Below are 26,934 nucleotides of genomic sequence, written 5' to 3'. Positions count from 1 at the left end.
GTTCTTACTTCCTTTTCTCTAGAAAGCAAAGTCATGCTTCCAAAGTGCTTTTTAGAAAGGTCAACTTTTTCTTTTCATTAGAATAAGCAACTAAATGGAAGGCATGACCATTTTTGCAGTTATTTAACTCCTTAGAATCAGATATTTACTTATATGTGTATATATAGAGAGCCTATCAGATACATTTGTACTTTGGTTAAAACTTAGTTAACATTTCCTTGAGATAATTTTTAATGCTTACTTTTTTTTTAAAAGATTTTATTTATTTATTTATTTGACAGAGAGACACAGCGAGAGAGGGAACACAAGCAGGGGGAGTGAGAGAGGGAGAAGCAGGCTTCCTGCTGAGCAAGGAGCCCTATGCGGGGCTGGATCCCAGGACCCCGGGATCATGACCTGAGCCAAAGGCAGACGCTTAACGACTGAGCCACCCAGGCGCCCCTTAATGCTTACTTTCTAAAAACACTTATATTAACCAAGTATTTAGTGAGCCTGTATTATTGTAGGAGTCATCGTAATCAATCATGTATGAGGGATTAAAGTTAATTAATAGTTGAAGTTGATACATATGAATAATGGGCAGTGTGGTCTTGTGGCTCTTAACAGCTTACTATTCAAAAACTACAGATAAAGGGAAAAACATTTGTGAAGCTGGTGTGGATAAAAGTGCATTTTTATGTAACCTGTGTTACCTTGGACTGACAAGACATTAGATGATGGCAAGTATAAAGATATATAATGTAATAAGATTGCCAAAAATTGACTAGAATATTCTTATTCTTTTTTTTTTTTTTAAGATTTTATTTATTTATTAGAGAGCGAGCAAGAGAGAAACAGCATGAGAAGGGAGAGGGTCAGAGGGAGAAGCAGGCTCCCAGCTGAGCTGGGAGCCCGATGTGGGACTCGATCCCAGGACTCCAGGATCATGACCTGAGCCAAAGGCAGTCACTTAACCAACTGAGCCACCCAGGGACCCATAGAATATTCTTATTCTTAGTGTAACCTTACTTCTAAAACTCTAGTAGGGAATGCTGTTTGTCTAGTAGAAAAGAATAAAATTTTGTTTAATTTTTCTTCTTGGGAACATATTAATTGGTCATGTTTTTAAATGAGTACCTGTTCTGTGCTTAGTCTAAATTTGATAAATGATATGCAAGTCTAGAGAAGAAATGTATGACTTGCCTGTTTTCATGGGCAGAGGAAATCACAGGCATAGAAGTAGCATTGGGACCCATATGCTCAAGGACCAATGTGGAAACCAACACACTGAAGAAGAGGTATATATTGGATAATCCTGAAAATTAAAGTCTGGCAGAACCTGGAAACCTAAGAGGAATTTGGGCTCTATGTGACAAATAATAGGAAGCCATAGTGAAGAAGTTACTTATTAGAAGAAGTTACTTATTAGACTTACTACTTATTATTAGAGTTATTACTTATTATTAGAGCTTGTTATGTATATTATGGAATAGGAACAAATAAGATCAAATTGGTAGATTAAGGGTCAGGTCATGTAGGATTGTGACACCTAAGAGGGAAAGTTAGAACTATCTAGATAAAATAGGGATTAGGAAGGTTTTTTTTTGTTTTATTTTAAAGTAATCTCTACATCCAGAATAGGGCTCAAATTTACAACCCCAAGAGTCACGTGCTCTATCGACTGAGTCAACCAGTTACCCTGGAAAGGTTTTTGACCAATTTCACTTTCTGGGTCAAACTGGTTTTTAAAAGATGTTTGATATAACGGGAGCATGAGAGCTATTTGTATGATAGAGAAACTTGAAATAGGGAGAAAATATGGGAAGCCAAAAGAGATGAGGGTCTATCTATTGAGTTGACATTGATAACATTTTGAAAGAAGACCTATGTTGGTGACAAATTGAGTTTGTTCACATATTCATTGAACAACTATTACTGAGTAATTGCCGTACAGTATGTGCTAAGCACTGAGGAATTAGGGATGCAAAAAGATCCTTTGGAGCTCAAGGGGCTTTCACAAGGCAAGACTTGCACTAGGATTTCCAACTGTGACAGTCAAAAAATATAGGGTACAAATTTGATAGGTATAAGAGAAGCAGGTTGTGGAAGGATGTGGAGAAGAGAACATGATAGTATGTTTGGATCAGCAGATGTAGATCTACCGAGTAGATCTTAATTATTGAAAATATAAATTTATTTATATAAATATATAAATTGGAGTTTCATCCTCAGACTCTTCAGAGTGCTGCAGATTACAAGAGCATGTGTTTAATCTGTGCCTTGGTCTATGGGTGTTTGTTTTTTTAATCACATAAACATAAATGGCTTATTTTCATAAATTTTCTCTAGAGTCTAATGTTATGTCAATTTTGGTAAGTATTTACCTCTTTTTAATGTTCTTTTTTGAAGAATTTTCCCACCACACTCGTCAAATAAATATAATACTGGGTTTGGGGAAGGATTTGTTGTGGAATGCAGATTTTTATTTGTTTCAATTAACTAATCAGGGGAGGAATATTGATGGGGAAACTGATTGTGATATTTTTAGATTCTGATTTTGGTGTGCAAGTTTTCAAATTCCAGGAAGATGACTGCTGTAAAAGTCAATTCTTAATATTCTCTCATTCTAGGACAACTTCTACTTACTGTTCCAAGCCTTCATTTTCATCCTTATGACAACCTTCATGTCATCTCGGGATGACATTAACTACATGTATTAATTATATACAGCATAAACAGAAATAACCAAATATCACTCCTTAACTCAGGCCTCCTTTTCTCCCCCCTTCTCTAAGGAACGACTACCAAAATCACTACAATCCCAATGACTTCCAAGCCCAATGTGATTGTTGTGCAAAAGACAACAGGAAAAGGAACAACCATTCAAGGCCTCCCGGGCAAAAACGTTGTCACAACATTGCTAAATGCTGGAGTAAGTAAGAGCTTATAATGCAGATTCAGCGAATCCACTGAGGATTTTAAAGACCAGCTATACAAATATTTGCCTAAGGACTTCAGAACCCCACAATGACCTGTATGGTTTGATTTACCGCTACTGTGATGTAATAACTGTTAAAACACCACCAACTGATGCCATTTTTCACAGTAATTTCTAAAACATGTTGCTCATAGCTAAGTTGCTTATGACCATGATTTAGATGCTTAGCTTAGTCCAGATGGAGGATTCCACTGGCTTAACTGCAGTGGGACCTCTGTTAGAGGACAGTTTTATTCCTGCCTCTGGCCAGTAGATATGAGGCTAGTATTGGCCTAGGTTGGGCAAAGAGAAATATTTGGGATGAAGAAAATTAATTGATGGGGATTTACTTTCATTTTTACCTCTTTGAGCCAGTAAAAAAAAAAAAAAAATCAACCGCTTCATTGATAGTTGTAAAGGCAGTCGTGCAGAGGTTTGGAGTTAGACATACCTGGGTTTTGTCTCTTAGTATCATAGTTGTTTGACCTTGGCAAATTTACTCAACTTCCGTCATCCTTAATTTCCTCATTTATAAGTTGGGGATGGTGATCTTTACCAGTGAGTTTGTTCAGTAACTGGTAGCTGTTTTAAAAGTGCTTAAAACAGCGTCTGACGCATAGGAAGTCCTCAATAAGTAGTTTTTCTCTTATTGTTGTTACTCTTGGTACTTAACTATTTAGGCTTGGTAATGTCCCTACTTTGCTAGAAAAAAAATGCCATACTTCATTGTAGTAGATCTCTAGTAGCTTCCTAGGTATCGCAGTCTTCATAATGTTGGCATTAGATCTTTTCATCATGTAGGAAAACATAGCCTGAGTTCACATGGTAAGCCAAAATAAAGCCTGGGATTAGAATTCCACTTTTCAGAATGCTTTTACAGTCTGGTTTATAGTTTCATAGAATTTGATATGTAAGAGGGGATGCCATGTACCCAGAGTCCTGTGGTCACATACATTGAAGAGTCGTGTGTGAATCCTAGCTGCTAGGTATATCTAACAGTAATAATTGGACTCAGGAAGCACTAGTAAAACAAGCAGATCAGAGCATAAGACTACACATATGTATATGCATCTGTACTCAACAGCTTGGTTACCTGGGCATGTCTACACACATACATCAGAAGAGCTTCTTCAAAAAATAGCCTGCTAGTTGGTTTTGATAGGCTTTGAATGGGTCATTATACTTGGACAGGGCCCATTAAGCTATTTGATAGATAGGCATGCCTATTTGCAAACTAGCGGCTCTTGGGAAATGAGCTAGAGCTCCTTCCAAAGCTGCTGCTGTGAAGGGTGTGTTTGTATTAAAATAAGTAATAACATGAGTGACAGACACTTCATATCTCCCTTAGATAACAATCTCCCTTACAGCAAATAGTTAAACTTGGGATTTTTGTAACCTGTTTAGCTCTAAATTCATAGAGTGATTACCTTCTGCCAGCTCACCTGGGTGCTTTGTTTTTACTGTCTGCTAAGTTTGGATAGCCACACATTTAGATGATGATGACTAATAGTTAAAAACTAATAAGGTGAAAATTTTTCTTTTCAGTTTTATGGATTTTAACTTTTAAAAATTAATAATTTAGTAAAATCACTGTTTCTGAATTTAAGTAAGCTCAAGTATTGACTATAAATGACAGAAGGTACTTGAGAATAAAGCAGACAAAAGTATAAAAATGGTGAAAAGTTAATGAGCTTAAGCTATCTAGTTAATAAACTAAAGTGATATTAGTAACATACTAATAATAAAATGTGGGAAATGCCCTGTTTGTTTTTTGTATTTTCCCATATACCCATATACCCTTCGCATAGACATTGCTGTATGTCCTTATAATTTTGTATTTGGGGAGTTTAGTTTATGTGTATACATTTAGCTATTGGTATAATGCACAGTAATTTTTTATTACATAAATCTCTATTTTGGGTAAATTAGAAAATAAAGGTAATGTTGGGGGGAGACCTATAATCCCGACTCTTTTGAGATAGCTATTGTTAACATTTTAGTATATATTCTTTTATAACTTCCTGACTATTTTAATGTATGTATTCTATGAATGTGACGGTGTAGTAAATATTCTTATGTGAGATAATTTTTTAAATTCACTTGTCAGGAAATAATGCCTTCTTTGGACAGAACGTTGGGCAGATGACTTTTAGGACTACCTCAACTAAGTCTAGGATTTTTGATCACCTGGAAACATTGTACTTTGCTATTTAATTTACAGTCCTTTCCCCATCATCCTGGTAAAACCTCACTGTGATTTTTCAGTTTTTGGCATTGAAATACATATAAACCTCATATATTCACTGACTTTAATTTAGGGAGAAAAGACTATTCAGACGGTGCCAACAGGAGCAAAGCCAGCTATTATCACTGCTACAAGACCCATCACCAAAATGATTGTAACTCAACCAAAAGGAATAGGTTCCACAGTTCAGCCAGCAGCTAAAATCATCCCAACAAAAATTGTTTATGGGCAGCAAGGGAAAACACAGGTATGCTATAAGATATAGTGGTTTTTCTTGGCTCTGGTATATTTCAAATTCCTAAAATTCCACGTTGGAAATTTGAATGAGAAGATCAGTAATCTTTAAAAAATCAGATTGTTAAAAGTTATGACCAAATGTGCATAATCATCTGTTTTCAAAACCTGTGTTTCTCTCTTCAGTACTTTTTTTTTTTTTTTTTTTTTTTGATACCTAAATATTTGCACCATGTCATGAGCAAAGATTGGGGAAACAAACCCTTGGAATAAAATTTGCTGAAGGCATATATTGTTACTTGGGAAGTAGATGCTTGAGGGAGAGTGGTAGTTATTTAGAATCTCTCAGAAAAAAGTATTTTTTATAAGCTAATATGACCTTTGAAAGCACTTTATATACTTAAAAAAATTTGTTTTACTTGAAACCTAAATGATGGAGAAGCTAGATATTTGTTCATTTTCAAGCAATAGAAGATAGGAGAATTTTTCTGGAAATTTGCCTAGAAAATTGAGGCCCAGGATTTAATCTTATGTTGCTAGACTACTATTTATTTTATAAAGTACCTACTTTAATTGTTTTTATGAGAATATCAAAGGAAATAATGTCAGCTTTGGTTCAGAAATGTTATCCTAGAATTCTTGTAAAAGGTTTTAATTTACCTTTAATAATTTGCCTTTAGAATCAGTTCCCACAGAATCATAGCGAAATAGTTTACACATCAAACAAATAAGTTTTGTGATTAGAAATAAGTCCAAATTGCCTTTAAGTTTCAACTGGTAACAATTCTCCTTTGCTCCATCATCTTCATCATAGTATAACCCATGTTTTCATTCTTGAATTCTTGGAAATGGGTGATTTAATAGAGTCTGAAAAGGTTTTGAATCTTACATAGGGAGAAATAAAAACTAAATGTGGGCAGTTAACATTTTTATATTCTAGGCACCCAATTGAAGTCAACTCCTAGAGTTTTCAAATCTTGAAGTGGAATGGTTCAGTTTGAAATCTTTCTCCCATTTCACTTATTTTAATGTGTGTGGTTTTGACCTTTGCCAGGAGTTGATCTCCCACATGTTTCATATTGCTTCTAATAACAGTTGTCTAAGTCAGTGTTTCTCTGGGGATTTTTCAAAGATGACTTAGGTCCCAACCATGTTTACTTTGTACAGGTGTCTCAATTAGGAATTTCATTTGGTTGCTAATGAAAAGAAACCTGAAGAACAGTGGCTTACAAAAATTAGGGTTTTATTTTTATTATGTTAATAATAATAAGTTAATTATTTTTTATGTTAATGAATGTTCAGAGGGAGGAAATTCTGGACTATTCTTGTGGCATTGGGAATCCAGGCTTCTTGTGTCTTTCTGTTCTGCAGTCCATAGCGTGTGGCTGTCATTCTACTATATAGCCTACAGCTTGTAAAATGACTTCTGAAGTCATTATAGGCAAGAAAAAATGGGGAGAGCCTCTTGTCAAAATTATGGCTGTTGCAGTCTGGCACATACCACTTAAAATGTTGTATGTTGCTTGATTCTGATTTGTTCATAGATTGAATTAGTCTTTAATGAACAATGTTGTGCCCAAAGCATAAGAAATGTACAGAATGCAGCTTCCCATGTCAGGAAGATGATATTCATGACTAGAAGTTTAGCATTTTAAATAGTGCTCTAAAATTTAAACTGGATATATTTCTGATTTTCTTCTAGGTTCTTATTAAACCCAAACCAGTGACATTTCAAGCCACAGTTGTTAGTGAACAAACAAGGCAGCTGGTCACAGAAACATTACAGCAAGCATCTAGGGTGGCAGAAGCTGGTAATTCATCTATTCAAGAGGGAAAAGAAGACCCACAGAGTTATACCGATAGTAGTTCCTCTTCTACAGAGTCCTCCCAAAGTTCCCAAGGTAAGATCCATTTTACTTCTGATTTATGTAATTACTTCTGACATAGTGCCCTAGTTCCAAAATAGTTGAACCTAGGGGTTTCAAACAAACATGCATGCTTTGATTTGTCGATTCTTTTGATTTTATTTTCCTTTGTTTGATATGTAATCGGTGAGCTGAAGTTTTGTTTTTAGTAAGACTTTACCATTCTTTCCTGCATGGCATATGTTCATCAAATAATTGGTAAACTATAGATGGTGATTTTGGCAGGTAGGGATTACCAAACTTGAATAGTGCTGTGGTTCTTCTTGTTTCATTTTGGGTAAGTAGGAGAAGTGGGCAACAGAGTGAATGTATCTTTTGAATGGTTACTTTTGAACCTTGAGAAAGAATCAGGGTGGCCAGAGGTGGGCCATATGTGGGCTATAAGTAGAGTGACCAAACATTGCAGTTTGCAGAGGACAAGTCCTGGTTTGTGTCTGTTCTAGCGTAATTATTAATAGCATTCCTTTTCACTCTCATCTCAAAGGTATCCCAATTTAGATGATATTATATGATTGTCCTAATTATAAGGAAGGAACTATGAAGCCAGACTCCATAGTAGGGAAGCTCTTTATCCTCAGTGCTGTTTTAATTGTGTTGTTCGTCTAGGAAGTCTCTTGAAATAAATTCTTGATCATAAGCTTTGAGACCTACAAATCTAGTACTCATGTCTGTCAGTTACCTTGACCGCCCTTATCGTCAGATGGGAGGTATATTTATGCTTATGCTTGCTTATATGCTCTGATGCATCTAATAAGCAAAGCTGTTTATCTTCCCCTAATCATTCCTCACCCACTCCATTCCCTCTCCTCACCTCCCCATTATTTTCTCTGGAGTGCTTTCTGAGCATCTTCACTTTTCTAATACAGATTCTTCATCTGGTGCACTTTTATTATTCTAACTGTTTAACAGAGTCTTTCCAGATTAGTGGGAAGTTCAGATTGCTTATATGGTTCAAATTGCTGATTAGCCCATTAATTGAATTTGACAGTTATTTATTTATACTATATATTAAGTATTGTGCTAGGCCCTATGAATGTTGAGTAAAATATAGTTCTTGTAAAAATCTAGAGTAGAGGATTAAAAAATACATGTACAACTTCAGTATGAGTATAATAAGTTTATTAGTAACAAACAAAAATGCCAAAGGCTAAAAATTCACACTCCAGTGAGGAGAGGATAAGAAAGCTTCATGAAGGAGATAGCATTTGAAGTGGTCTTTGAAAACTTATCATTTAAAAGTAAATAAAAATGTTGATTTTTTTTTTAAGATTTTATTTATTTATTTGTCAGAGAGAGACAGAGAGCAAGCACAAGCAGGGGGAGTGGCAGGCAGAGGCACAGGGAGAAGCAGGCTCCCCACTGAGCAAGGAGCCCGACGCGGGACTTGATCCCAGAATCCTGGGATCATGACCCGAGCCGAAGGCAGATGCCCAACTGACTGAGCCACTCAGGTGTCCCAAAAATGTTGATTTTAACAAACAATATGACACTCATTTTAGAGAATGTATAGTTTTCTTCAGCATATTATCAATGATAGTAATATTTTCTGGATCAATTTACTGAGAAGATTCAGTTTATCATTCTGTACTGATTATGAATCAGTCTTTGTACTTTACAGTGGAGTGATGCTTATTCTCTATTTCATATGATCTTTATTTCTTAATGATTTGATACCTAAAGATTCCATTCTTACTTCAGCACATCAGCTGCATTTTCCTCTTTTATTTTTAAGTCTCTGGTTCCTTGAATAATACATGCCATTTTTGCCCTTGAGAAATATTTTTATAGAGGACGGGTAAAATGTTTAGCTTATGAGTTGATGCTAAAAGGGAGACATGAATAGTGTATGTTTTTATATCCATAATCTCAGGTTATCTTTTGAAATTGCTAGTCTTTTCCTAAGGGAGCTACAAGCCAATCATTACTTCCCAAACATGCCATTTCATTAGGCAGTCTTAAGTATTCATTCTAAGAATGGGACGAAAGTTTGGCTATTTTTGGAAGTGATTGAGTGGAAGGTTTTCTGCTTTTCAATCTCTTATTATACATGGCTTCATCTATTTTTATTTATTTGTCCTGTATCATTACATATTATTTATTTAAAAAATATCCTGTAATACAGGGGTGCCTGGGTGGCTCAGTCGTTAAGCATCTGCCTTTGGTTCAGGTCATGATCCCAGGGTCCTGGGATCAAGCCCCGCATCGGGCTCCCTGCTCAGCAGGAAGCCTGCTTCTCCCTCTCCCACTCCCCCTGCTTGTGTTCCCTCTCTCGCTGTGTCTCTCTCTCTCTCTCTGTCAAATAAATAAATAAAATCTTAAAAAAAAAAAAAAGATATTCTGTAATACAGAAAAAGATAATTCAGAATATGTATATCTAGATTATAAAGCCAGTTTCTATAATCTGCATTTCCCCTCCTCCCCCCATATCTTTATATAGCTCCTTAGTGCATTCTCACAATGACTGATGATATATATGCTGTGATTTAAAGAGAAAGGGATAAAGATTTTGGTCAATCTAAGATCATGTTGGCTTTCAAAGTATATGAGGGTCATACCTATTGGGAATGTAAGCACTACATAGCAGTTCATTTTTCCTTTATATTTCTTTTGTAGTTTTTGCCCCTCCCCCACCTTTGGTAACTTTTTCTTTTTCTTTTTCTTTTTTTTTTTTTTTTAAAGATTTTATTTATTTATTTGAGACAGAGAGAATGAGAGAGAGAGAGAGAGCACATGAGAGGGGGGAGGGTCAGAGGGAGAAGCAGACTCCCTGCCGAGCAGAGAGCCCGATGCGAGACTCGATCCAGGGACTCCAGGATCATGACCTGAGCCGAAGGCAGTCGCCCAACCAACCGAGCCACCCAGGCGCCCCAGTAACTTTTTCTTTTAATGTAATTTCAAACTTACAGAAAACTTTCAAGAAGAGTTAAAAAGAACTCTGTGATTTTATTTTTAAGATTTTATTTTTAAGTAATCTCTACACCCAACTTGGGGCTCAAACTCACAACCCTAAGATCAAGAGTCACATGCTCCACCAACTGAGCCAGCCAGGCACCCCAAGATTTTTAAAAAAGAGAGAAATATTAAGGATTTCTTTATTTATATTTAGTTTATTTCCAGTAGGTTTAAGGTGGATTAGGTAGAATATAAGATTATGTGAAGTGAAATGGAAGAGAGCAAGGAGACAAAACCAAGGATAGGGATTTAAGATGGAACAAGGTATGAGGCAGATACAAAAATGCATCCTGTAAAGACATTGCTTTAAGGAGGCCACAAATTGGTTTCTGGGATGATTTTTCCAGAAGCTTTATGATTTTGGTAGATCATAGTGAGGGTGGGGAATGAATCCAGGTTAAGCAAAACATACTTATTGCAGAACTTTTCAGAGCTATTATGTGTTAACATATATTGTGAAAGGTGAAGAGTGGAGTATGTAATGTAAAATGCTCCCCAACTTTTTTGACCATAGAACCTTTCTTTTGCAGAACATCTTGAGGAACTAATGTTCTTTGAAATATTTTGAGTGATGCTGTCTAGGCAGTTAAATACCATGAAGGCCTTGGGCTTTATGACAGTACTTCAGAGGGCAGATACATATTACATCATAGAAGGGACATAGACATCTTGGGTTTAGTTTAGAAGGGGTGGTTTAGATGAGTAAGGCATCTGGGAGTCATTTTATGTGAGAGAGGGTTGGTGGAATCAGGACATTTTTTATGGAGAAGAGAAGATGAGGATTGGGTTGGGGACATTGGGAGCTGTCAGTTTTCTTGAGGACTGTGACATGGAAGAGGGAAAAGAGTGAGTCTTTGTGAAAATGTGGATGGAAACTAGAACCATTGGGTAGAAGTCACAGGAAGCCCTGTTTCCGTTCCATATAAGAAAATTTTCTAATTTTCATAACTGCAGAAATGGAAGGAAACTATCTTACAAAGTAGTGAGTTCTCTGGTGTTGCAGTTCCTGGATTGGTGGGGATATTGTGAAGATTTTAGCATAGGATTGGTGATAGCATTAAATGAACTTTTAGATCCCTGCTAGCTGAGAGGTCTTAACTATACTATGAAAGTGTGATATGGGCCTTTTATGGTAAAGTCACAGGAGACATTCTTCCATAGAGATGCCTGATCTGCCTTTGCTTATAACAGTACAGTGTGTATTTCTGGTACCTAACATGTAGTAGACGTCCAGTAAATATTTGTTAAGTGACCTGTGGGGAAAGATATCTGAGGATTAGAAGGCCACCATCCTCAAGACAGATGGGGGAAGTCTAGAGGCATATACACTTCATAATCAAATGGTACTGTGAGATCAAGCTCCTGATGTCTTAGTCGTTGCATCCTGACCTCAGTATCAGACTTAATAGGCAATAGGTTTATTTGGTTTAAGCATAAAAGCCAAAGTAAAGAGGAAACTCACTCAAGGATTGGTTTTTGCATGTAGGTTCACACTCTCATTCTTTGTCACAGCTCTTGGGGTTGCTGCAGTGATACCGTGTGATGAGCAGCCACTCTCTGAGTATGGGCAGAAAGAGTGAAGAATCTCTAGCCCCTACAGGATGATGTTATTTGGGTTGATGTCTGATAGGTGCTCCCGTGTGGAAATTTGTTTTCTTCTTTTAGTCTCTTTCTACCTCATCTCTCTGCAAATGCAATCCTTGTTTTCTTCTGGATATTCAATGAATATTACAGAATTGGGTTGCAGTCATTCTTTGCCTATGGGTCCTCTCACCTACCCAAAAGGGTATTTACATCACCGGGGGAATTTCTTAAATGTGAGAACTTAGGTTTTATAAAAATAATTATTTCCTAATAAAATTAGTTTTCTTAAGTGTAAGTTCTATTTGCTTATAACAAGTAAAGAATAACTGTAATATGCATCACATGACATTTGGTATTGCAGTATAGTGTCCCACAATCTTCTAGAATTTGGGGAGAAGTTTAATGGAAATTATACATCCCTGGTGTGGCATATATTCTACCCAGTGTTTGGGGAACAGGGGATACAGTTTGTTAATGGTAATTTAAAAATTCCATTGTATATGGAATATACAATGATGTAGAATTCTATTGTATATCAGTTGTGTTTTCTTTGGCAAGGCTGTTTGTTTGTTTGTTTTAAAGAGTCATTTCACCTCCCCAACCTTTTTGGACAACTTTGTGGTTTTCAAAAATATAAGGTTCAAAGAAGGTTGAACTTATGTTGAATTTATTCTTGTTTTTTGGGGGGGCTACATGAATTCTTTCATTCTTCTGTAATGCTTTCACTGACTAATCCAAATCAAAGCAGTCTTTTTATTTCCATGTATTTGTCTTGTTTGCCCTAGTCGTTTGATTTTACCCAAGAACACAAAGCTATATGTATGTTTATTTTGTCTCTCCTCCCTTGTAATTGAAACTTGCGAGTGGGGATCCAACATAATTTTTGTCCTGTGTGGTATCCTGACAAAGGAGTTTAGGAACTTAACAGTAGTCTAGTCCAACCTGCCTATTCTGTAGATGGAAAACTCAAAAATTTGTTGCTTGTTTTGATGCACATTTAGTATTTACATGCCTAACTTCATAGCATAAATATAATTAGCCTTATTTAGGGCTGTAATTCATTTTGAAACTAATGAAGAGTCTCAGAATCAAGAACTTTTAGGACACAACAACAATAACATTTCTGCTGTCCTTCATAGTTTATGGAGCTCTCTTATGTATATTATTTCATTATATCCTCAGAAATCTGTGAGGTAGAGAGGTAATTTTATCATTGTCATTTTAGAAATAATGACACTAAAACTCAAAGACTCAACTTGCAAGTAATTGATAGAGCTGGGGCTGCAACCTAAGACTTTGAACTCCAAATGTTATATGTGTCCTGTTTTATCATCCTGCTTTCTGGATCATCTGTCCATTCTTGTTGGTGGTGGACAGGATTTCTTTTCAGTATTTCAGCCATCCAGTAAGTGTTGACTAGATGCTCAGGTTGTAATACAGAACACATTTTCAGGTGCATTGGGGAAAAAAAGACTTCCTACAGCATTTTGTTCTTATTATACACAAGCATGCATCTACTTACACAAATGCACCCCTATTTATTATAGCAGTTATCACATTGAATTGTAATTTGTCTTTTTACATGTCTGTCTCCCCAACCAGATTGTGTGCTTCTTGAGCATCCTTTGTTATTCCGTAAGCTCCTTTATATCCTCAATGCCAATATAGACTCCTGCATATAGGTGCCTAGTTTGTTGAATCAGTGTATACGAGTGAATGAGTAAGTAAATACAGACACAAAAGATATTATGCCCTCTGGGGGCTTACGGTCTTCTTGGGGAGATAAAGCATGAAGTTTACAGTAAATACAAAGATTAAAAAAAAAAAACAAATTGTTTTTTTTTTTAAGAGAAACTTTGTTTATAGGGTTTTTTTTTTTTAACTAATATAAAACAGATTCCCAGCCTGTAGTTCATGTAATTGCTTCCCGGCGTCAGGATTGGTCAGAACATGAGATTGCAATGGAGACTAGCCCCACCATAATTTATCAGGATGTATCCAGTGAATCACAATCAGCTACTTCAACAATCAAAGCTCTATTAGAACTCCAACAGACAACAGGTATGAATTCACATGCTCAATTGAATGAAGCATGTTTTCTCTAGAGATGGGTTGTGCTAAAATACTACCACTGTTATATTTTCTTTGTTATTATTTGAGCACATTTCCCCCCTCTGGACTGGTTTATAATCGTTGCCGCAGTCTGTTTACTTGTCAGTTCAATAAGATGTGCCCAGGAGTACTGAAGGATAGACTAGTCAGGGAGAAAAAAGGACAGAACTCTTTCTTTTCTGTCTCCTGCTTAAAAGGGCAATCCTGTAGCCTCGTGTCACCCAGAAGGCAGTAGTTTCTATCATTTCTAGGCACAAGGATAGATGCAGTATAGCTGCTAATTGTATGTAAGAATAGTAGGAGGCAGATTGCCGGGCCCCTGCCATCCTCCTTGATATTGGTGGGCAGTTTTGTGGACATGAAACACCATTAATGGCCCTTGCTAGCATTCTCATTTGTTTTTTCTTTATATTTCATTGTATAATTTAACCACTTGAGCTTCTGTGCAAAGCCATCCTCATTTAACAAGATCCTGTCAGTATTTCTGGTTGCTTAAATATCTTCAGTAAACTCTAGGCAAAACCTGTGTCAGTTATACTGACTTTCGTGTTACACAATAAGTCAAAGATCGTTAGGGTACGTAAGGGACCTTAGCAATGATCTCATCCAGCCCTTTCATTTTATGCATAAATAAACTGAGATCCAGAGAGTTTACCCAATTGGCTAGTGGCAGAGTGAGACTCCGTGTCTTTTGATTCCTAATTCAGTGTCCTCTTTACTTGTGGGGTGACTGTGATATTATTTTGCTTTCTTTGTTTAAACGATTAGCTTGATTTTGTCATATTGTACTTCATAGGAATGATCTGAATGATCTTTCGGTGGACTTAATTACTGGTAACTATTTGTTGTAACATCCACTTTACTCTAGCCAAAGAATACTAGCACTTAATATCTTCGGTTAATCTTTCTATTGGTGTCGTTTTTGGCCTTAGGCACTTCCTCAGCTCCTTGTCTTTGACATACTCAGCCATTTCCATTAATGTCCTATAGAGGGTGGAAACCGAATGAGCAGATTTTTTAGAAAAATGATAAGATAGAAAATATAAATTTATCCATGGAACCCATTCTTGTTTCCAGACGATTCCATAAAACATTTTTGTAGAACAGAGAGGTTGTTTTTTCCTAACACTGAAATTTTTTATTCTTTAAGAGTCGTTGAAGACTTGGTAGATTTCTTTGGAGATTATCTTGAATTTTTAACAGATCAAATTAAACCGGTCATTGTATTGTACTCTTCTGGGTAGATATGCCCTAGAGCAAATCATGGTGTATACTGCTTATTCACCCTTTGTTTTCAGGTTGAACTCGAGGATACCAGGTACTACCTTGAAGAAGGGTAAAGGAAATGTTCTAAGAGGAGTGTGTACAAGGGAAACAGATTGTTTGGCCTAGTCATAGTAGGGGGGAATTTTAGTCTGTATGCATATGAGTTCTTCTTGCTAGGCTGCTCGGTATGGTTGCACAAATTGTGCCTTCTACAACCATACATAGCAGTCTGCTTTTTTCTTTTCAATTCACTGCCTCCTTAGTCATGGCCAGTGTGGCACCACAGAGGTCTGGCTCATTATTCCCATGGACAACTCTGGTTTTGATACTTGTTTGTAATAAAAGTTAACTTTTCCCCTGACTTTTTTATGCAGTAAAGGAAAAATTGGAATCTAAACCAAGACAACCCACTATTGACTTGAGTCAGATGGCAGTGCCTATTCAGATGACCCAGGAAAAGAGACATTCTCCTGAGAGTCCATCCATTGCTGTGGTAGAGTCAGAACTAGTTGCTGAATACATCACTACGGGTAGGTGTCCTTTAAAAAGTAGTATTAAGGTAGGAGAGCTACCTTTCTGGATTTGATGGGATGCTTGTTTGGGGAAGAATATAGGTTTTATATTTCTAGATCTTTTCCAATTTGCTCTGAGAGCAAATTCACATTGTCAGGCTTGGGACTTACCCTGTCTTTAATGATGAGGGGGAAAAAATCAATTGGTTATTGCAAATTGCAAGTTGGCCATATATGATGTCTGTGAATACAGGGTGACAGTTGTAGAGAGGATAAAATACCTTTTATATAAGAAGAAGTATTTTGAGGCATCTGAGTTTTTTTAGTTTTGGGGGAGGGGAGGTGGGTCAAGGGAGAAAGAAGGTATAAAACCCAATACTTTTTTAACATAAAGAAAAAAAATGTGGAAAACTTGAAATCCATGTAAATACTTAGGAGTTCTGGTGGAAAGCAAATTAGGTATTTGTTTAAAATGTGGTCTGGCAGTAAAACACTAATGAGATTTTTGGATGGCATAGATAGAAAAGTGGAGCAGGAAGGATAATAGATTCTTTCTCTCATATTCTGGTGAGACCACACCTGGAATACTGCTTTCTGGTTTGGACACTTCATTACCTTGAGATTTGAAATAGTTCAGAGGATAGTAATATGAATAATTAGGGGTTAGGAGAAATGACTTACGAGGCAGTATGTCAAGAACACCTGTCTTAAGTTTTCTTAAGCAGTGATTAAAAGAGAATATGAAGTTACAAATATTTAAAGGATGTAGAAAATACCAAAGCAGAAAAGGAATTCTTTGGTATCATTTTAAGAGATATTTTTAAAAGATTAATGGGTTAAAATTGCCAGAGGGGAAAATCTAGTTAGAGACTATGGAAAGCCATCTAGCATCTTTCTTTAGAGATCTTTAGCAGAAAGCTAAAGAAAGCAGAGGGCAGTATGTTGGGGCAATCAGTATTAACCTCTGGGGATAGACTAGATTGTCAAATGGTAAACAGAGGAAAAGACCTATGATTTCTTCCCTTACTTATCCTTTTCAGAACGCACTGATGAGGGGACAGAGGTTGCTTTTCCCCTTCTAGGTAAGTGGTGTGCATCCATTTGTAGTATAACTGAAGGTTAAATATTATTGTTTGGGGGGGAACCACTTACATGGATGCGCTCTACTCTGATCTGGTAGAGGAAAGGTAAGCTCCGCTCAGTGAAAAGGAGACTTTCCTTTCGCAGAATAGTGGGATTCTTTCTCAGAAATGAGCAGTTTGACATTGGAAAAAATAAGAGCTTTTAAAGAAATAAGTGACTGTTTTGTGCTGTTGATACGGCGCAGTTAAGGGTCACTTCAGCTGTTTTCCAAATGTTCACTCTCTGACTTCCTTCCATTATCTCCTCCCTATCATATCCTAAGCCACATTAAGCATTTTCTTTGACTTCAGATCCAGCTTCCTGGACCTGATCTCTTGTATTATCCTACAGTAGGTGTTAGTTTTCTCTGACTTTCCTGCACACTGGGGAATTACTATGAACGGATTTACAGTATCTTGAATGAGGATTATTCTTAAATGATTTTAGTTGATCTATTAAATCCATTTCCTTTCTTAATAAAAAATTTAATGTTATAATTAAGATTAGTATGGGCAGCAGAAATGTTCCATATAATCTGATAATTTCATGAAAAATTGTTTATTTTTCAAATGTCATTCATTTCTGATGATGCTTCTATCAGTAAAAAACTTCATTAGTTTAATTTTAATATGAGTATGATTTGTTTTTTCTCCTCAGGCCCATTATAAATGATTTCCATAGTTGTTTTAATATCAACACTTTTTTTCAGTTTGGTGGAGCACATATGGAAGATTTTGTTAACTCACATAATTTAAAATATGCATATAAAGCATACTGTGAAATGCAGTAAGATACTGCAGTACATTTATACCAGTGGTGCTGCCTATAATCTCTTATATCACATGTAGGCATATGTGTAAGCAACAATAGAAAAACTGTGAATATAGACAGAATGAGTTATAAAAATAAATAAAGCCTGTTTATATTTCACTGGATAGTTTTAGTTCTGTACTTATAATACCTAGGTAGTACTTTGACATTGATTTCTGTAGCGATCATCTTCTCCTTGGACATTCCACTATGACTTTTCTAAACATGGAACCATTTGAATATGGAACTACTTGAAATTGCAAATCAAGATATTTGAGCATTAGAATCATGGGTTATTCAGAGAATTTTGATATTCTCAAAATCCTTAGCTAATCTTACAGATTTGTTTTACTCTGTTTTTAATTCAAAAAGCTTGTTTCCCAGTAACCATAAGCATTTTTAAGGCTCTATAGAATAAGAAGTGGTGAATGTTTTACTGTTTAAAAAGTTGAAGTTGAGGCTGGTAAGAGATAGTTTGGCATCAATGTAGAAGTATTGGTTTACATCTGTTACGTCGATATAAATGTCTAGTTTATTCCTTTGGACCTTTGTAGCAAGAAAATAGGAAATGGGGTTGTTTTCCTGTTATACTGTATTCTCACCCATTTATGTCAGATGAACAAAATTTGGATTTTTCTATTCTTTTGTTTGCTTTATATGACTTAACAATTTAAGGACCATTTTCCATCTGTTACTTCATTTGATCCTCTTCTAGGTAGAAAAAAATTTTTATTCTTTTAAAAAAACAAAAATAAACAAAAGTTTAGAGACTAAGTTTAGAGACTCATAGAATTTAAATGACCTCTTCAAATTCACATAGCTGGTTGGTGGCAAGGTGGGACAGAATCCACCCAGGTGTGACTCTTGGTGCAGTTCTTTGTGCAGTATCATCTTGACCTCTTACATCTTTAGGAACTATAAGGCTGCAAGACAGTGTCACTTCATGTAAAAGAATGAATGCTTCTGGGTTTTGTATTGCATTTGGAACTGGGACCAATAAATTATTATCTTAGTAAATTAAGTATAATCTTAGTATCCTTAAAGATAATAGTCTAGGATTTGATTATAGAAATGTATTATTGTTTTGTTACCTTAATGGGGTGAAGGTTGTTGGAGACATTAAGTACAGCTCACAGGAGGATATAACTTTAAGGGGTTTGTTCCTCCTTTGTGATAATAGTTTTCACAGTGCTTCTGCATTTCTCATCTCATCCTTATAATAGCTCTGTTATTCCCATTTTACAGATGAGAACACAGAGTCTCAGAGAAGATAAGTGACTTTCTCAGAGTCACACAGCTCATAGATGGGCAGACTCTGGTCTTCTGCTCCTAGTTCACAGTACCACACATTCTCTCTGTGATGCAATCTCACAGACATTTGTTTAAAATGACTACTGGTTACAGATGCTGTGGTGATTTCTGGAGAAATATCATCACCTCCTCTATTTTCAGTCAGCCATCGCTCCCAGCCCCAACAGCCCTCCCAGCCCCAGCGGACCCTGCTCCAGCATGTGGCTCAGTCACAGACCGCAACACAGACTTCGGTGGTGGTGAAGTCCATACCAGCATCTTCCCCTGGAGCAATCACCCACATTATGCAGCAGGTTGTATCTCTTCTTTCTCTTCCTACCTTCTGTAACTGCCTCCTTCCTGAAATAAGGCTTAGTTTCATCAATTATGGGAGAGGAAATAACTGAATTGAAGAGCATTTGTGTAGTTCTTTCATCTGTGAGGACTGAGTAGAGGAAATGAATTGAGAGTCTTAATGCTTGGAATGTAATTAAGAAACAGTATTCATGGATCTTCTGTAAAATTGGAACATTTCAAAAGGGTGGGACTATCCAAATGAATCTATGACTTCAGAATTGGTCACTCTTTCTATATCCATTGTTATGGAAGCATTTATCACTGAGGTGAGATTTTTAAATGAAATAGAAGTTGGCTTGTTTAGCTGTTTGTTGCTAGGTGTTTTGCTTTTCGAATGAATTCTCGTAGGAAACGTTATTTATAAGTAGGTATAAATATCTGACTTCTTTCACTATATGTGACCAGTTAAGGAGGAGGAGACTCAATGAGGAAGGAGAATGAGTTAATACACAACAGAAAATCGGTTACCAGGGGTAACGGGGAAAAGAAAAGAATATGCTGATCAGCTGATTTTGTGTCAGATACTGTGCTTTGAGCTTTAAATACATTAATTTGTTTAATTCTCAACTATGATCCTGCAAGGTGGGTGTATTATCCCTCTTACAAATGAGGAAACTCATGCTTACAGAAGTTAAGTAACTTATTCTGGGTGGCAGAGCCAGGATTTAAACTCAGAGTATCCTGCCTCTATACAAAGTGATGTCATAGATGCCAGATTTAAGCGTGACTTGTCATCAGTTGTCACATAAATCACCATCATTTGACTGGTAGCAGTTGATCCTAATTTTAAGCAAACTAACCTGAATGGCAATAAAGACATTGGTGCATTAAAAACCTATATGTGTAAGGTCATTATGAGATAGGGGAGAGTTTCAATTGAATCTCAGAGTTTTAAAGTTTAGAATGAAGGAATAGCATGATAAGGAAGTGGGAAGGATGGGGTTGGAGTGGATTTTGTGTCACTGAGGAAAGCCAGGTGGCCAGAGGTTTAGCTAAGTATCAGATCTCAGCCTGGATGCTGGCAGGTCCTGACATTGAGCTTTCTCAGGACCCCCAGAGAGGTCGAACAGGCTGACCCGAACCAGGTCCCTCAAGATCGATGCCTCCTCCCATCACTGTTATATCCGACACGGAACAATCTCCCTTTCCACAGACAAGAGTGCTCTCATCCCCTCCCCCAGTTTCCTTCCCTCCTGGCAGCCGAGTCTCTGGGAAACTGTTGCCCAGTGGGCCCAGAATATGACCAAAGGGGCGAGGATGACTAGTGCAGAGGATTGTTCACACAGGCCTTGGTGAAGCCTGATGAACCATTTCCACTCTGAGCAGAGAGGCCCTCTGTGGGGACCCGATGGGCATCCTCAGACAGTGACTCTTCCCTTCTGGACAGCATTGGACATGCACACGTGGGCTTCTCTGAACCTTGGCTTTTCTCTGAACACGTCGTTCCTGGGTTGCAGTGTTCTTTTCTTTGGATGGGTCGGTATCTCTGATGACCAGGCGAGAGAGCGGTGTCCTGAGCCAGGGAGGCTCTTCCTTTTCTGTGTTGAGCTGTGCTTGCAGGGCAACCTTATTCCTCCTACCTATACATTCTGGGCCCTCGAGGACTTTTCTTATAGAAGTGAGTAGACCAGTTTTTGCAGTTTTCTTTTTAGGCTCTTCCTTCTGAAAATTTTTGAATGAATCTCATAACCAAGTCTTTTCCAGTTTGAGGAAAATGTAGCAATGTAGGTGTTTTTCTTATTTCATTCTTACTTTGTGCCTTTTTTACTCAGGCATTAAGCAGTCACACTGCTTTTACCAAACACAGCGAGGAACTTGGAACTGAGGAGGGCGAGGTTGAAGAGATGGACACTTTAGACCCTCAGACAGGTCTGTTTTACCGATCTGCCCTGACTCAGTCACAGTCAGCTAAGCAGCAGAAACTTAGCCAGCCCCAGCTGGAACAGACTCAGCTGCAAGTGAAAACTCTGCAGTGCTTCCAGACTAAACAGAAGCAGACCATCCACCTGCAGGCAGACCAGCTCCAGCACAAACTCCCGCAAATGCCCCAGCTTTCCATCAGGCATCAGAAACTCACCCCTCTTCAGCAAGAACAAGCACAGCCCAAGCCAGATGTACAGCACACACAGCATCCCATGGTGGCCAAAGACAGGCAGCTTCCTACCTTAATGGCACAGCCCCCACAAACTGTAGTACAGGTGCTCGCAGTGAAAACCACGCAGCAGCTCCCTAAACTGCAGCAGGCTCCGAACCAGCCCAAAATCTACGTGCAACCCCAAACCCCCCAGAGCCAAATGCCGCTCCCAGCCGCATCAGAGAAACAGCCGGCAAGCCAGGTAACGGAATATTGGTAGCATGCAAAGTTAAACTTCTCTGTTCACGGAAAAAATGAGAACATCACGACCCTATCGTGATTAGCAGTGCTTTCTCCTGGCAAGAGGAAACTCAAAAGCCTCATTTGTGCTGGTATTACTTTACCCCATCAGAAGGTTGACATTAGGGAAGAAATGCACGCATTAATATAGGAAGGAAAAAAAAAAAAGCATAGCATGCAGAACTTGATTTTCCAGGCAGTTTTTAACGAAATCACTTCAGCATTGATCAGCGGTGCATAGAAGCAAGATCCCTAAATTATTTGTATTTTTTAGATATAAAATATTTTTTCCCATGCTTGTAAACTCTCGTATCTGTGGTAGTAATGCTAAGTAAACTACAGTCTTTTAAGGAGCTTCATTGAACCATCTTCCTTTGTAGTTTACATCATCATCATCTAGTTAATAAATTTACTTTCTAGATTTATCTTCTAGATTGAAGAGGAATTATCTGGATATTCAAAAGAAAAATTATATTAGGGGAAAACCAGTGGCTTTGGAGTGATGTATTTATGTGTATTATAAATACATATATAGAAAATATATTTGTATAGCTGTATTTTGAAGCAAAAAATTGAAAATCCTACTTTTTATTTAAAAATGGAAGATGATGTAAATAATATGAGAATGGGCTGAAGGTATACTGTGTGGGGATATAAATCCCAAAGAAAAACAAGGCTGCTGTGACTTTTTTTTCGTTTACTGCTATGAACCTTGGCTGGCTAGACGAAGGTTCTTTTTACCCCTCCTCTTTCCCTAGGTTTCTTAAAAGTAACCAGATACTTTCCCATACAGCCCTCTTTTAAAACACCAAGCTTCATTCAGAATGTCTTCCTAGTATACCGCACGAATGTTTCTTTTGCCATATTATCTGGGGTGTTGGATAGGTTTTTCTCAAAGAGATGTAGCTGTAACACACACAACCCCAATTTGTTTTCAGGTGGAGCAGCCAATTATAACCCAAGGATCCTCTGTTACAAAGATAACTTTTGAGGGGCGCCAGCCTCCCACAGTTACAAAGATAACTGGTGGCAGTTCTGTGCCTAAGCTGACATCACCAGTTACAAGCATATCTCCCATTCAGGCCTCTGAGAAGACAGCAGTGTCAGACATTTTGAAAATGTCTTTGATGGAAGCTCAGATTGATACAAATGTAGAGCATATGGTAGTGGATCCCCCAAAGAAGGCTCTTGCCACTAGTATGCTCACTGGTGAAGCAGGATCATTACCCTCCACCCACGTGGTGGTGGCAGGGATGGCGAATTCCACTCCCCAGCAACAGAAATGTAGAGAGTCCTGTTCAAGTCCATCTGCTGTTGGCCCTCCCTTAACGACAAGGAAAATCGATGCACCAGGAGTGCCTGCGACAGGCCAGTTCATGCGTATTCAGAATGTAGGCCAAAAGAAAGCTGAAGAGAGCCCAGCAGAAATTATCATCCAGGTAAGAACTGGAAGGAACATGAGAAGTATTGGGCATCTTGGGGGTTGTGGGTTTGGTGTGATTGGGATGTTGCAGGAAGAGTCAAGCCAAGATGGCAAAAGACATAGTGATTATTTTTGAGATGGCATTTGAAAAATTTGGTTTAATACCTGTTGCAAATATACAAATTTATATTTTCTGGAAGAGAATCCTAGAAAATTGGTGGATGTTATCACACAGCACCCCTCAGAGGCGATCAAGGACCCTGAGCCCGTATGTCAGCTTGATTTATAGATACAAAACATGCTTGCCAGTGTTAACTCAGTAAGTCAGCCCAGAAAATCAGCAACTTGATGGGGTCAAACTCCTCCCCGGTCTTTGCTCAAAAAAGGGGTATAACTGGATTGCACTTTTATTTCAAGTTAATTTCAGGGACCCTTTCCTTGGAAAAACATAGTTCTTTATCTTGATCTAAATTTATGGCTTTCAGGACAATTAAACCTTAATTAACTGCAGTGTCTGGAGAAACATGTTGTAAGAAAGTGTTTCTACATAATTTAATTTTATATTTAATTTGGGATTAACCATAAGGCTTTGCTTTTCATTTTAATCATTGTTGAAAAATCTTGTTAATGGTTACTGTCCTGCCTTGGTAAGTACAGGCTAGTGAACATAATGAATTATTCATTGGCAGTAGATCTTCTATGCCTCACATTCCCTTCATTCTAAAACTCATCTGTCATCATGCATAATAGATCAAGACTAAAGAATTACTGAGTTCAGACTAGCCTTTAGAAGTTGTGTTTTACTTCCCTTTGTCCTTGCAGGGTTTCAGGTTGTTTTCTTGACACTTGTCATCTTTTTGGCTATGCTGATAGATGGCTTGGAAGTTATCAGAACAGCACATTTTAGTTAATGGAGAATTTGGATTCATTGAAATGTGGATAATCTAGGATTTACCATAGAGTCACTGTTGTGTGACTTGGAGTTTCTGTGGTAAACTTTCCCTTTTCCATGATGCCAGGCTATAAGAGAATGCAAATTGACCAGTATTCACCCAATATGATATAAATAAGTATGGGGAAAATGCCTAAGGCAGATAGAACTGGCCATTGAATTAAATGATTTGGTTCCTCTGTAAAAACAATTGTTAGCAAATTCAGTAATTCTTGACGGAGGGATTCGTTTGTACACCCTCCCCCCCCCCCCCCGCCCCCACAAGAGGTAGAAAAGGAATGAGTTCCTGGCTTTGCCACTCACTATGTGACTTTAGGCAGGGCTATTTAACCTCACTCTGCCTTAGTTTCCTCATCGGTAAAAATGGGAATAAGGAATGCCTACTTTACATGATTGATGGGAGGATTACACAAAATTGAGATGAAGCACCTAGCACAGTACCTGGCTCTTGGTGATTGCCCAATAAATGGTAGCTGTTAACTATTTTACTAAAATTTACTGTGGCTCCTGAGAGTCTACGGCCATCCCACCCTGAACACGCTCGATCTCGTCTGATCTCGGAAGCTAAGCAGGGTTGGGCCTGGTTAGTACTTGGATGGGAGAGTTTAAATTGGGATACTCCCTAAACTGGAAATAATTCGGGGTAGCTTATTTGGAAATTATTTTCTGCACTTTATGAACAGGGCTGAAAATTGCTTTGTATATCAAGGATGGTATCAAATGAGTCTGCTCTCTACAGAACACACAGCTAACCTTCAGTGTATACCATGTGCTAGGTGGTCATGTCAGAGGGCAGGACAGTGTGTTGGTTAGGAACCGAGCTTTTGGAGTCAGAAGCACCTGGATTTGAGTCTCCCCCGTACTCCTCCTTCCCAGCAGTGTGGTTTGGAGCAGCAGAGTTCACCTCCGTACCTGCATTTCATTCCCTGTGAAATGGAGACCATAACCGTTGCCTCACAGGGTTGTTTTGAGGATTTCATGGAAAACTGTATGGAATGCAGCTAGTTAAGTGTCTGACACAGAGGAGCACTCAATAACTATAGCTCCTGTTACTATAATCATCAGGAATATATTGTTAGGATATTTTCAGATCTTACTAGTTACACTTAGCTTTGACCGGAAGTACTGATTTTACAGATTCAGTAAAATAGTATGGGGATGAATGAAAGCAGTCTGCAGAAGTGCTTTGATTCTTGAAAAGTGTTTTATAAGAATCCAACATGTTTAATAATAAGTGCTTTGAATGAAAAGCATTGTTCTTTGTAGACAGATAATCTGTATTTCATTCATTTGTTCATTCATTCATTCATTCATACCACATGTATTATTTAACCTCTATGTTCTAGGTGCTGTGCTAGGTGCAGACTAGAGGAGTAAACAAGACAAATATATCTTCTGTTCTGAAGGAGTCTGTATATGTGGAACTCATAGAATTTTAGAACTTTGAGGATCTTTAGAGTATATCTTCTCTATCTTATTTTACACGAGGTTAAAGCTCAGTGGGGTGAAGTGACTTGTTCAGAGGTCCACAGCAAGTCTGAGCCAGAGTTGAACTGCAGTCCAGGCCTCCTGACCCCCACCTAAGACTTCTTCACAGATCAGCTATATGGAACAGAGTGGGAGGAAACAAATAACAGAAAACTCCACTACTTTAGATTCAGTGCCTTGGCATCTTACAATATTTTCTTTATAGTGTTAAAATTATTTTTACATCCCTCTCCCCATCCTACGCCCCGCCGCCCCCGCCGGCAGTAGAAGATTCTTTTGGTCAGGTGTATTTCCTGATACTCAATTTTGCCCTGGGACTTTTAATGTTAAAGATAGGTCAATTCATTTGGCAAGTGTTTATTGCACATCCAATGTGTGACAGGCCCTCTTCAGAGCTCTGGGCATCTGGCAATGAAAAAAGATAGTCAAGATCTGTACTCTCCTGGAGCTTCCATTCTAAGGGTGAGAAAAAAATTTAACAAACGAAGACAAAGTAACAATGTAATAGTGGTGGGGGTGGGACCTACCCAGTGATCTGGTTTCATGGTCATAGAAGGAAGACTTCTCAAAATGTTTTACTCTAAGCATTTGAGCTAAGATGCAGATGACAGGATGGAACCAGCCATGGAGAGATTTGGAGAAAAAGTATTCTAGGAAGAGGGGAAGAACTAGTACGAGTGTGTTTGGCATGAGCCTGGAACCGTGATAAGAAGTTTGATTTTATAGCAATTATGATAGGAAACAGTTGTAGAACTTTAAGCAGGGGTATAATGTGAACTGATAGACCTTTTAAAAAGGTATCTGATAAAGATGAGAAAGAAGAACCTGACAAGGCAATATGGCCATAATATGTGTTTGTCTACTGGTATTTTTATTGTTTAAAAGACGGTTTTGTCCTCTTTAGAAAGAGTATTAGTATGTGACCCAAATAAATAACTTCCCCTTTGAACTACCAAAGGGTTACTGAAGGTTACTGAAGGGTTTAAAATATATTGTGGTGTCAGCAAATTAATCCTATATCTTGCAGATAATAATGAGTGAAATCTGACTACATTTACATTTAAAATTTGCTTAATGATCAAATGAAAATGTCCTTTAAAGTCTCTCTCTTGAATTAGGCACAGACTTCAGCCTCCTTTACTAGAAGAGGTGCCATCAGGAAGTGGAAAGATCACTTTAAGTTGTTAGAAGACTTGAGCTTGAATCCTGGCACTTTAACTTTGACCAACTGTGTGACCTTGATTAAGTCACTTACCCTCTTGGTTTCCTCATTTGTAAAATGGGAGTAACATTTTTCTTATAGTGTTACTATGGGGATTTAGTAGAATATCA

The 26,934-nt window shown here is 37.7% G+C and overlaps 1 protein-coding gene across 12 annotated transcripts in view; it reads left to right on the top strand.

The window, feature by feature from the left end:
- EMSY (EMSY transcriptional repressor, BRCA2 interacting) overlaps positions 1-26,934 on the top strand; it is a 98,683-nt gene that overhangs the window by 58,640 nt on the left and 13,109 nt on the right. For 4 of the 12 annotated variants that reach the window (XM_045894473.3, XM_045894472.3, XM_045894471.3 and 1 more), the window contains 9 exons: positions 2,775-2,911; positions 5,275-5,448; positions 7,138-7,336; positions 13,793-13,957; positions 15,649-15,804; positions 16,827-16,868; positions 19,171-19,322; positions 21,138-21,701; positions 22,678-23,178. In XM_045894473.3, coding sequence (XP_045750429.1) covers positions 2,775-2,911; positions 5,275-5,448; positions 7,138-7,336; positions 13,793-13,957; positions 15,649-15,804; positions 16,827-16,868; positions 19,171-19,322; positions 21,138-21,701; positions 22,678-23,178 — 2,090 coding nt within the window. Of the gene's footprint in view, positions 1-2,774; positions 2,912-5,274; positions 5,449-7,137; positions 7,337-13,792; positions 13,958-15,648; positions 15,805-16,826; positions 16,869-19,122; positions 19,323-21,137; positions 21,702-22,677; positions 23,179-26,934 lie in introns of all 12 variants that reach the window. The other 8 variants (XM_064576901.1, XM_064576903.1, XM_064576900.1 and 5 more) reach the window with 4 other exon arrangements.

The sequence above is a fragment of the Mirounga angustirostris genome, unplaced genomic scaffold (genome assembly GCF_029215605.1).
Source record: "Mirounga angustirostris isolate CCGP_5_RB_7025 unplaced genomic scaffold, mMirAng1.0.hap1 SCAF_13, whole genome shotgun sequence".
NCBI classification, from domain to species: Eukaryota; Metazoa; Chordata; class Mammalia; order Carnivora; family Phocidae; genus Mirounga; species Mirounga angustirostris.
This window is presented reverse-complemented; position numbering and strand designations above follow the sequence as displayed.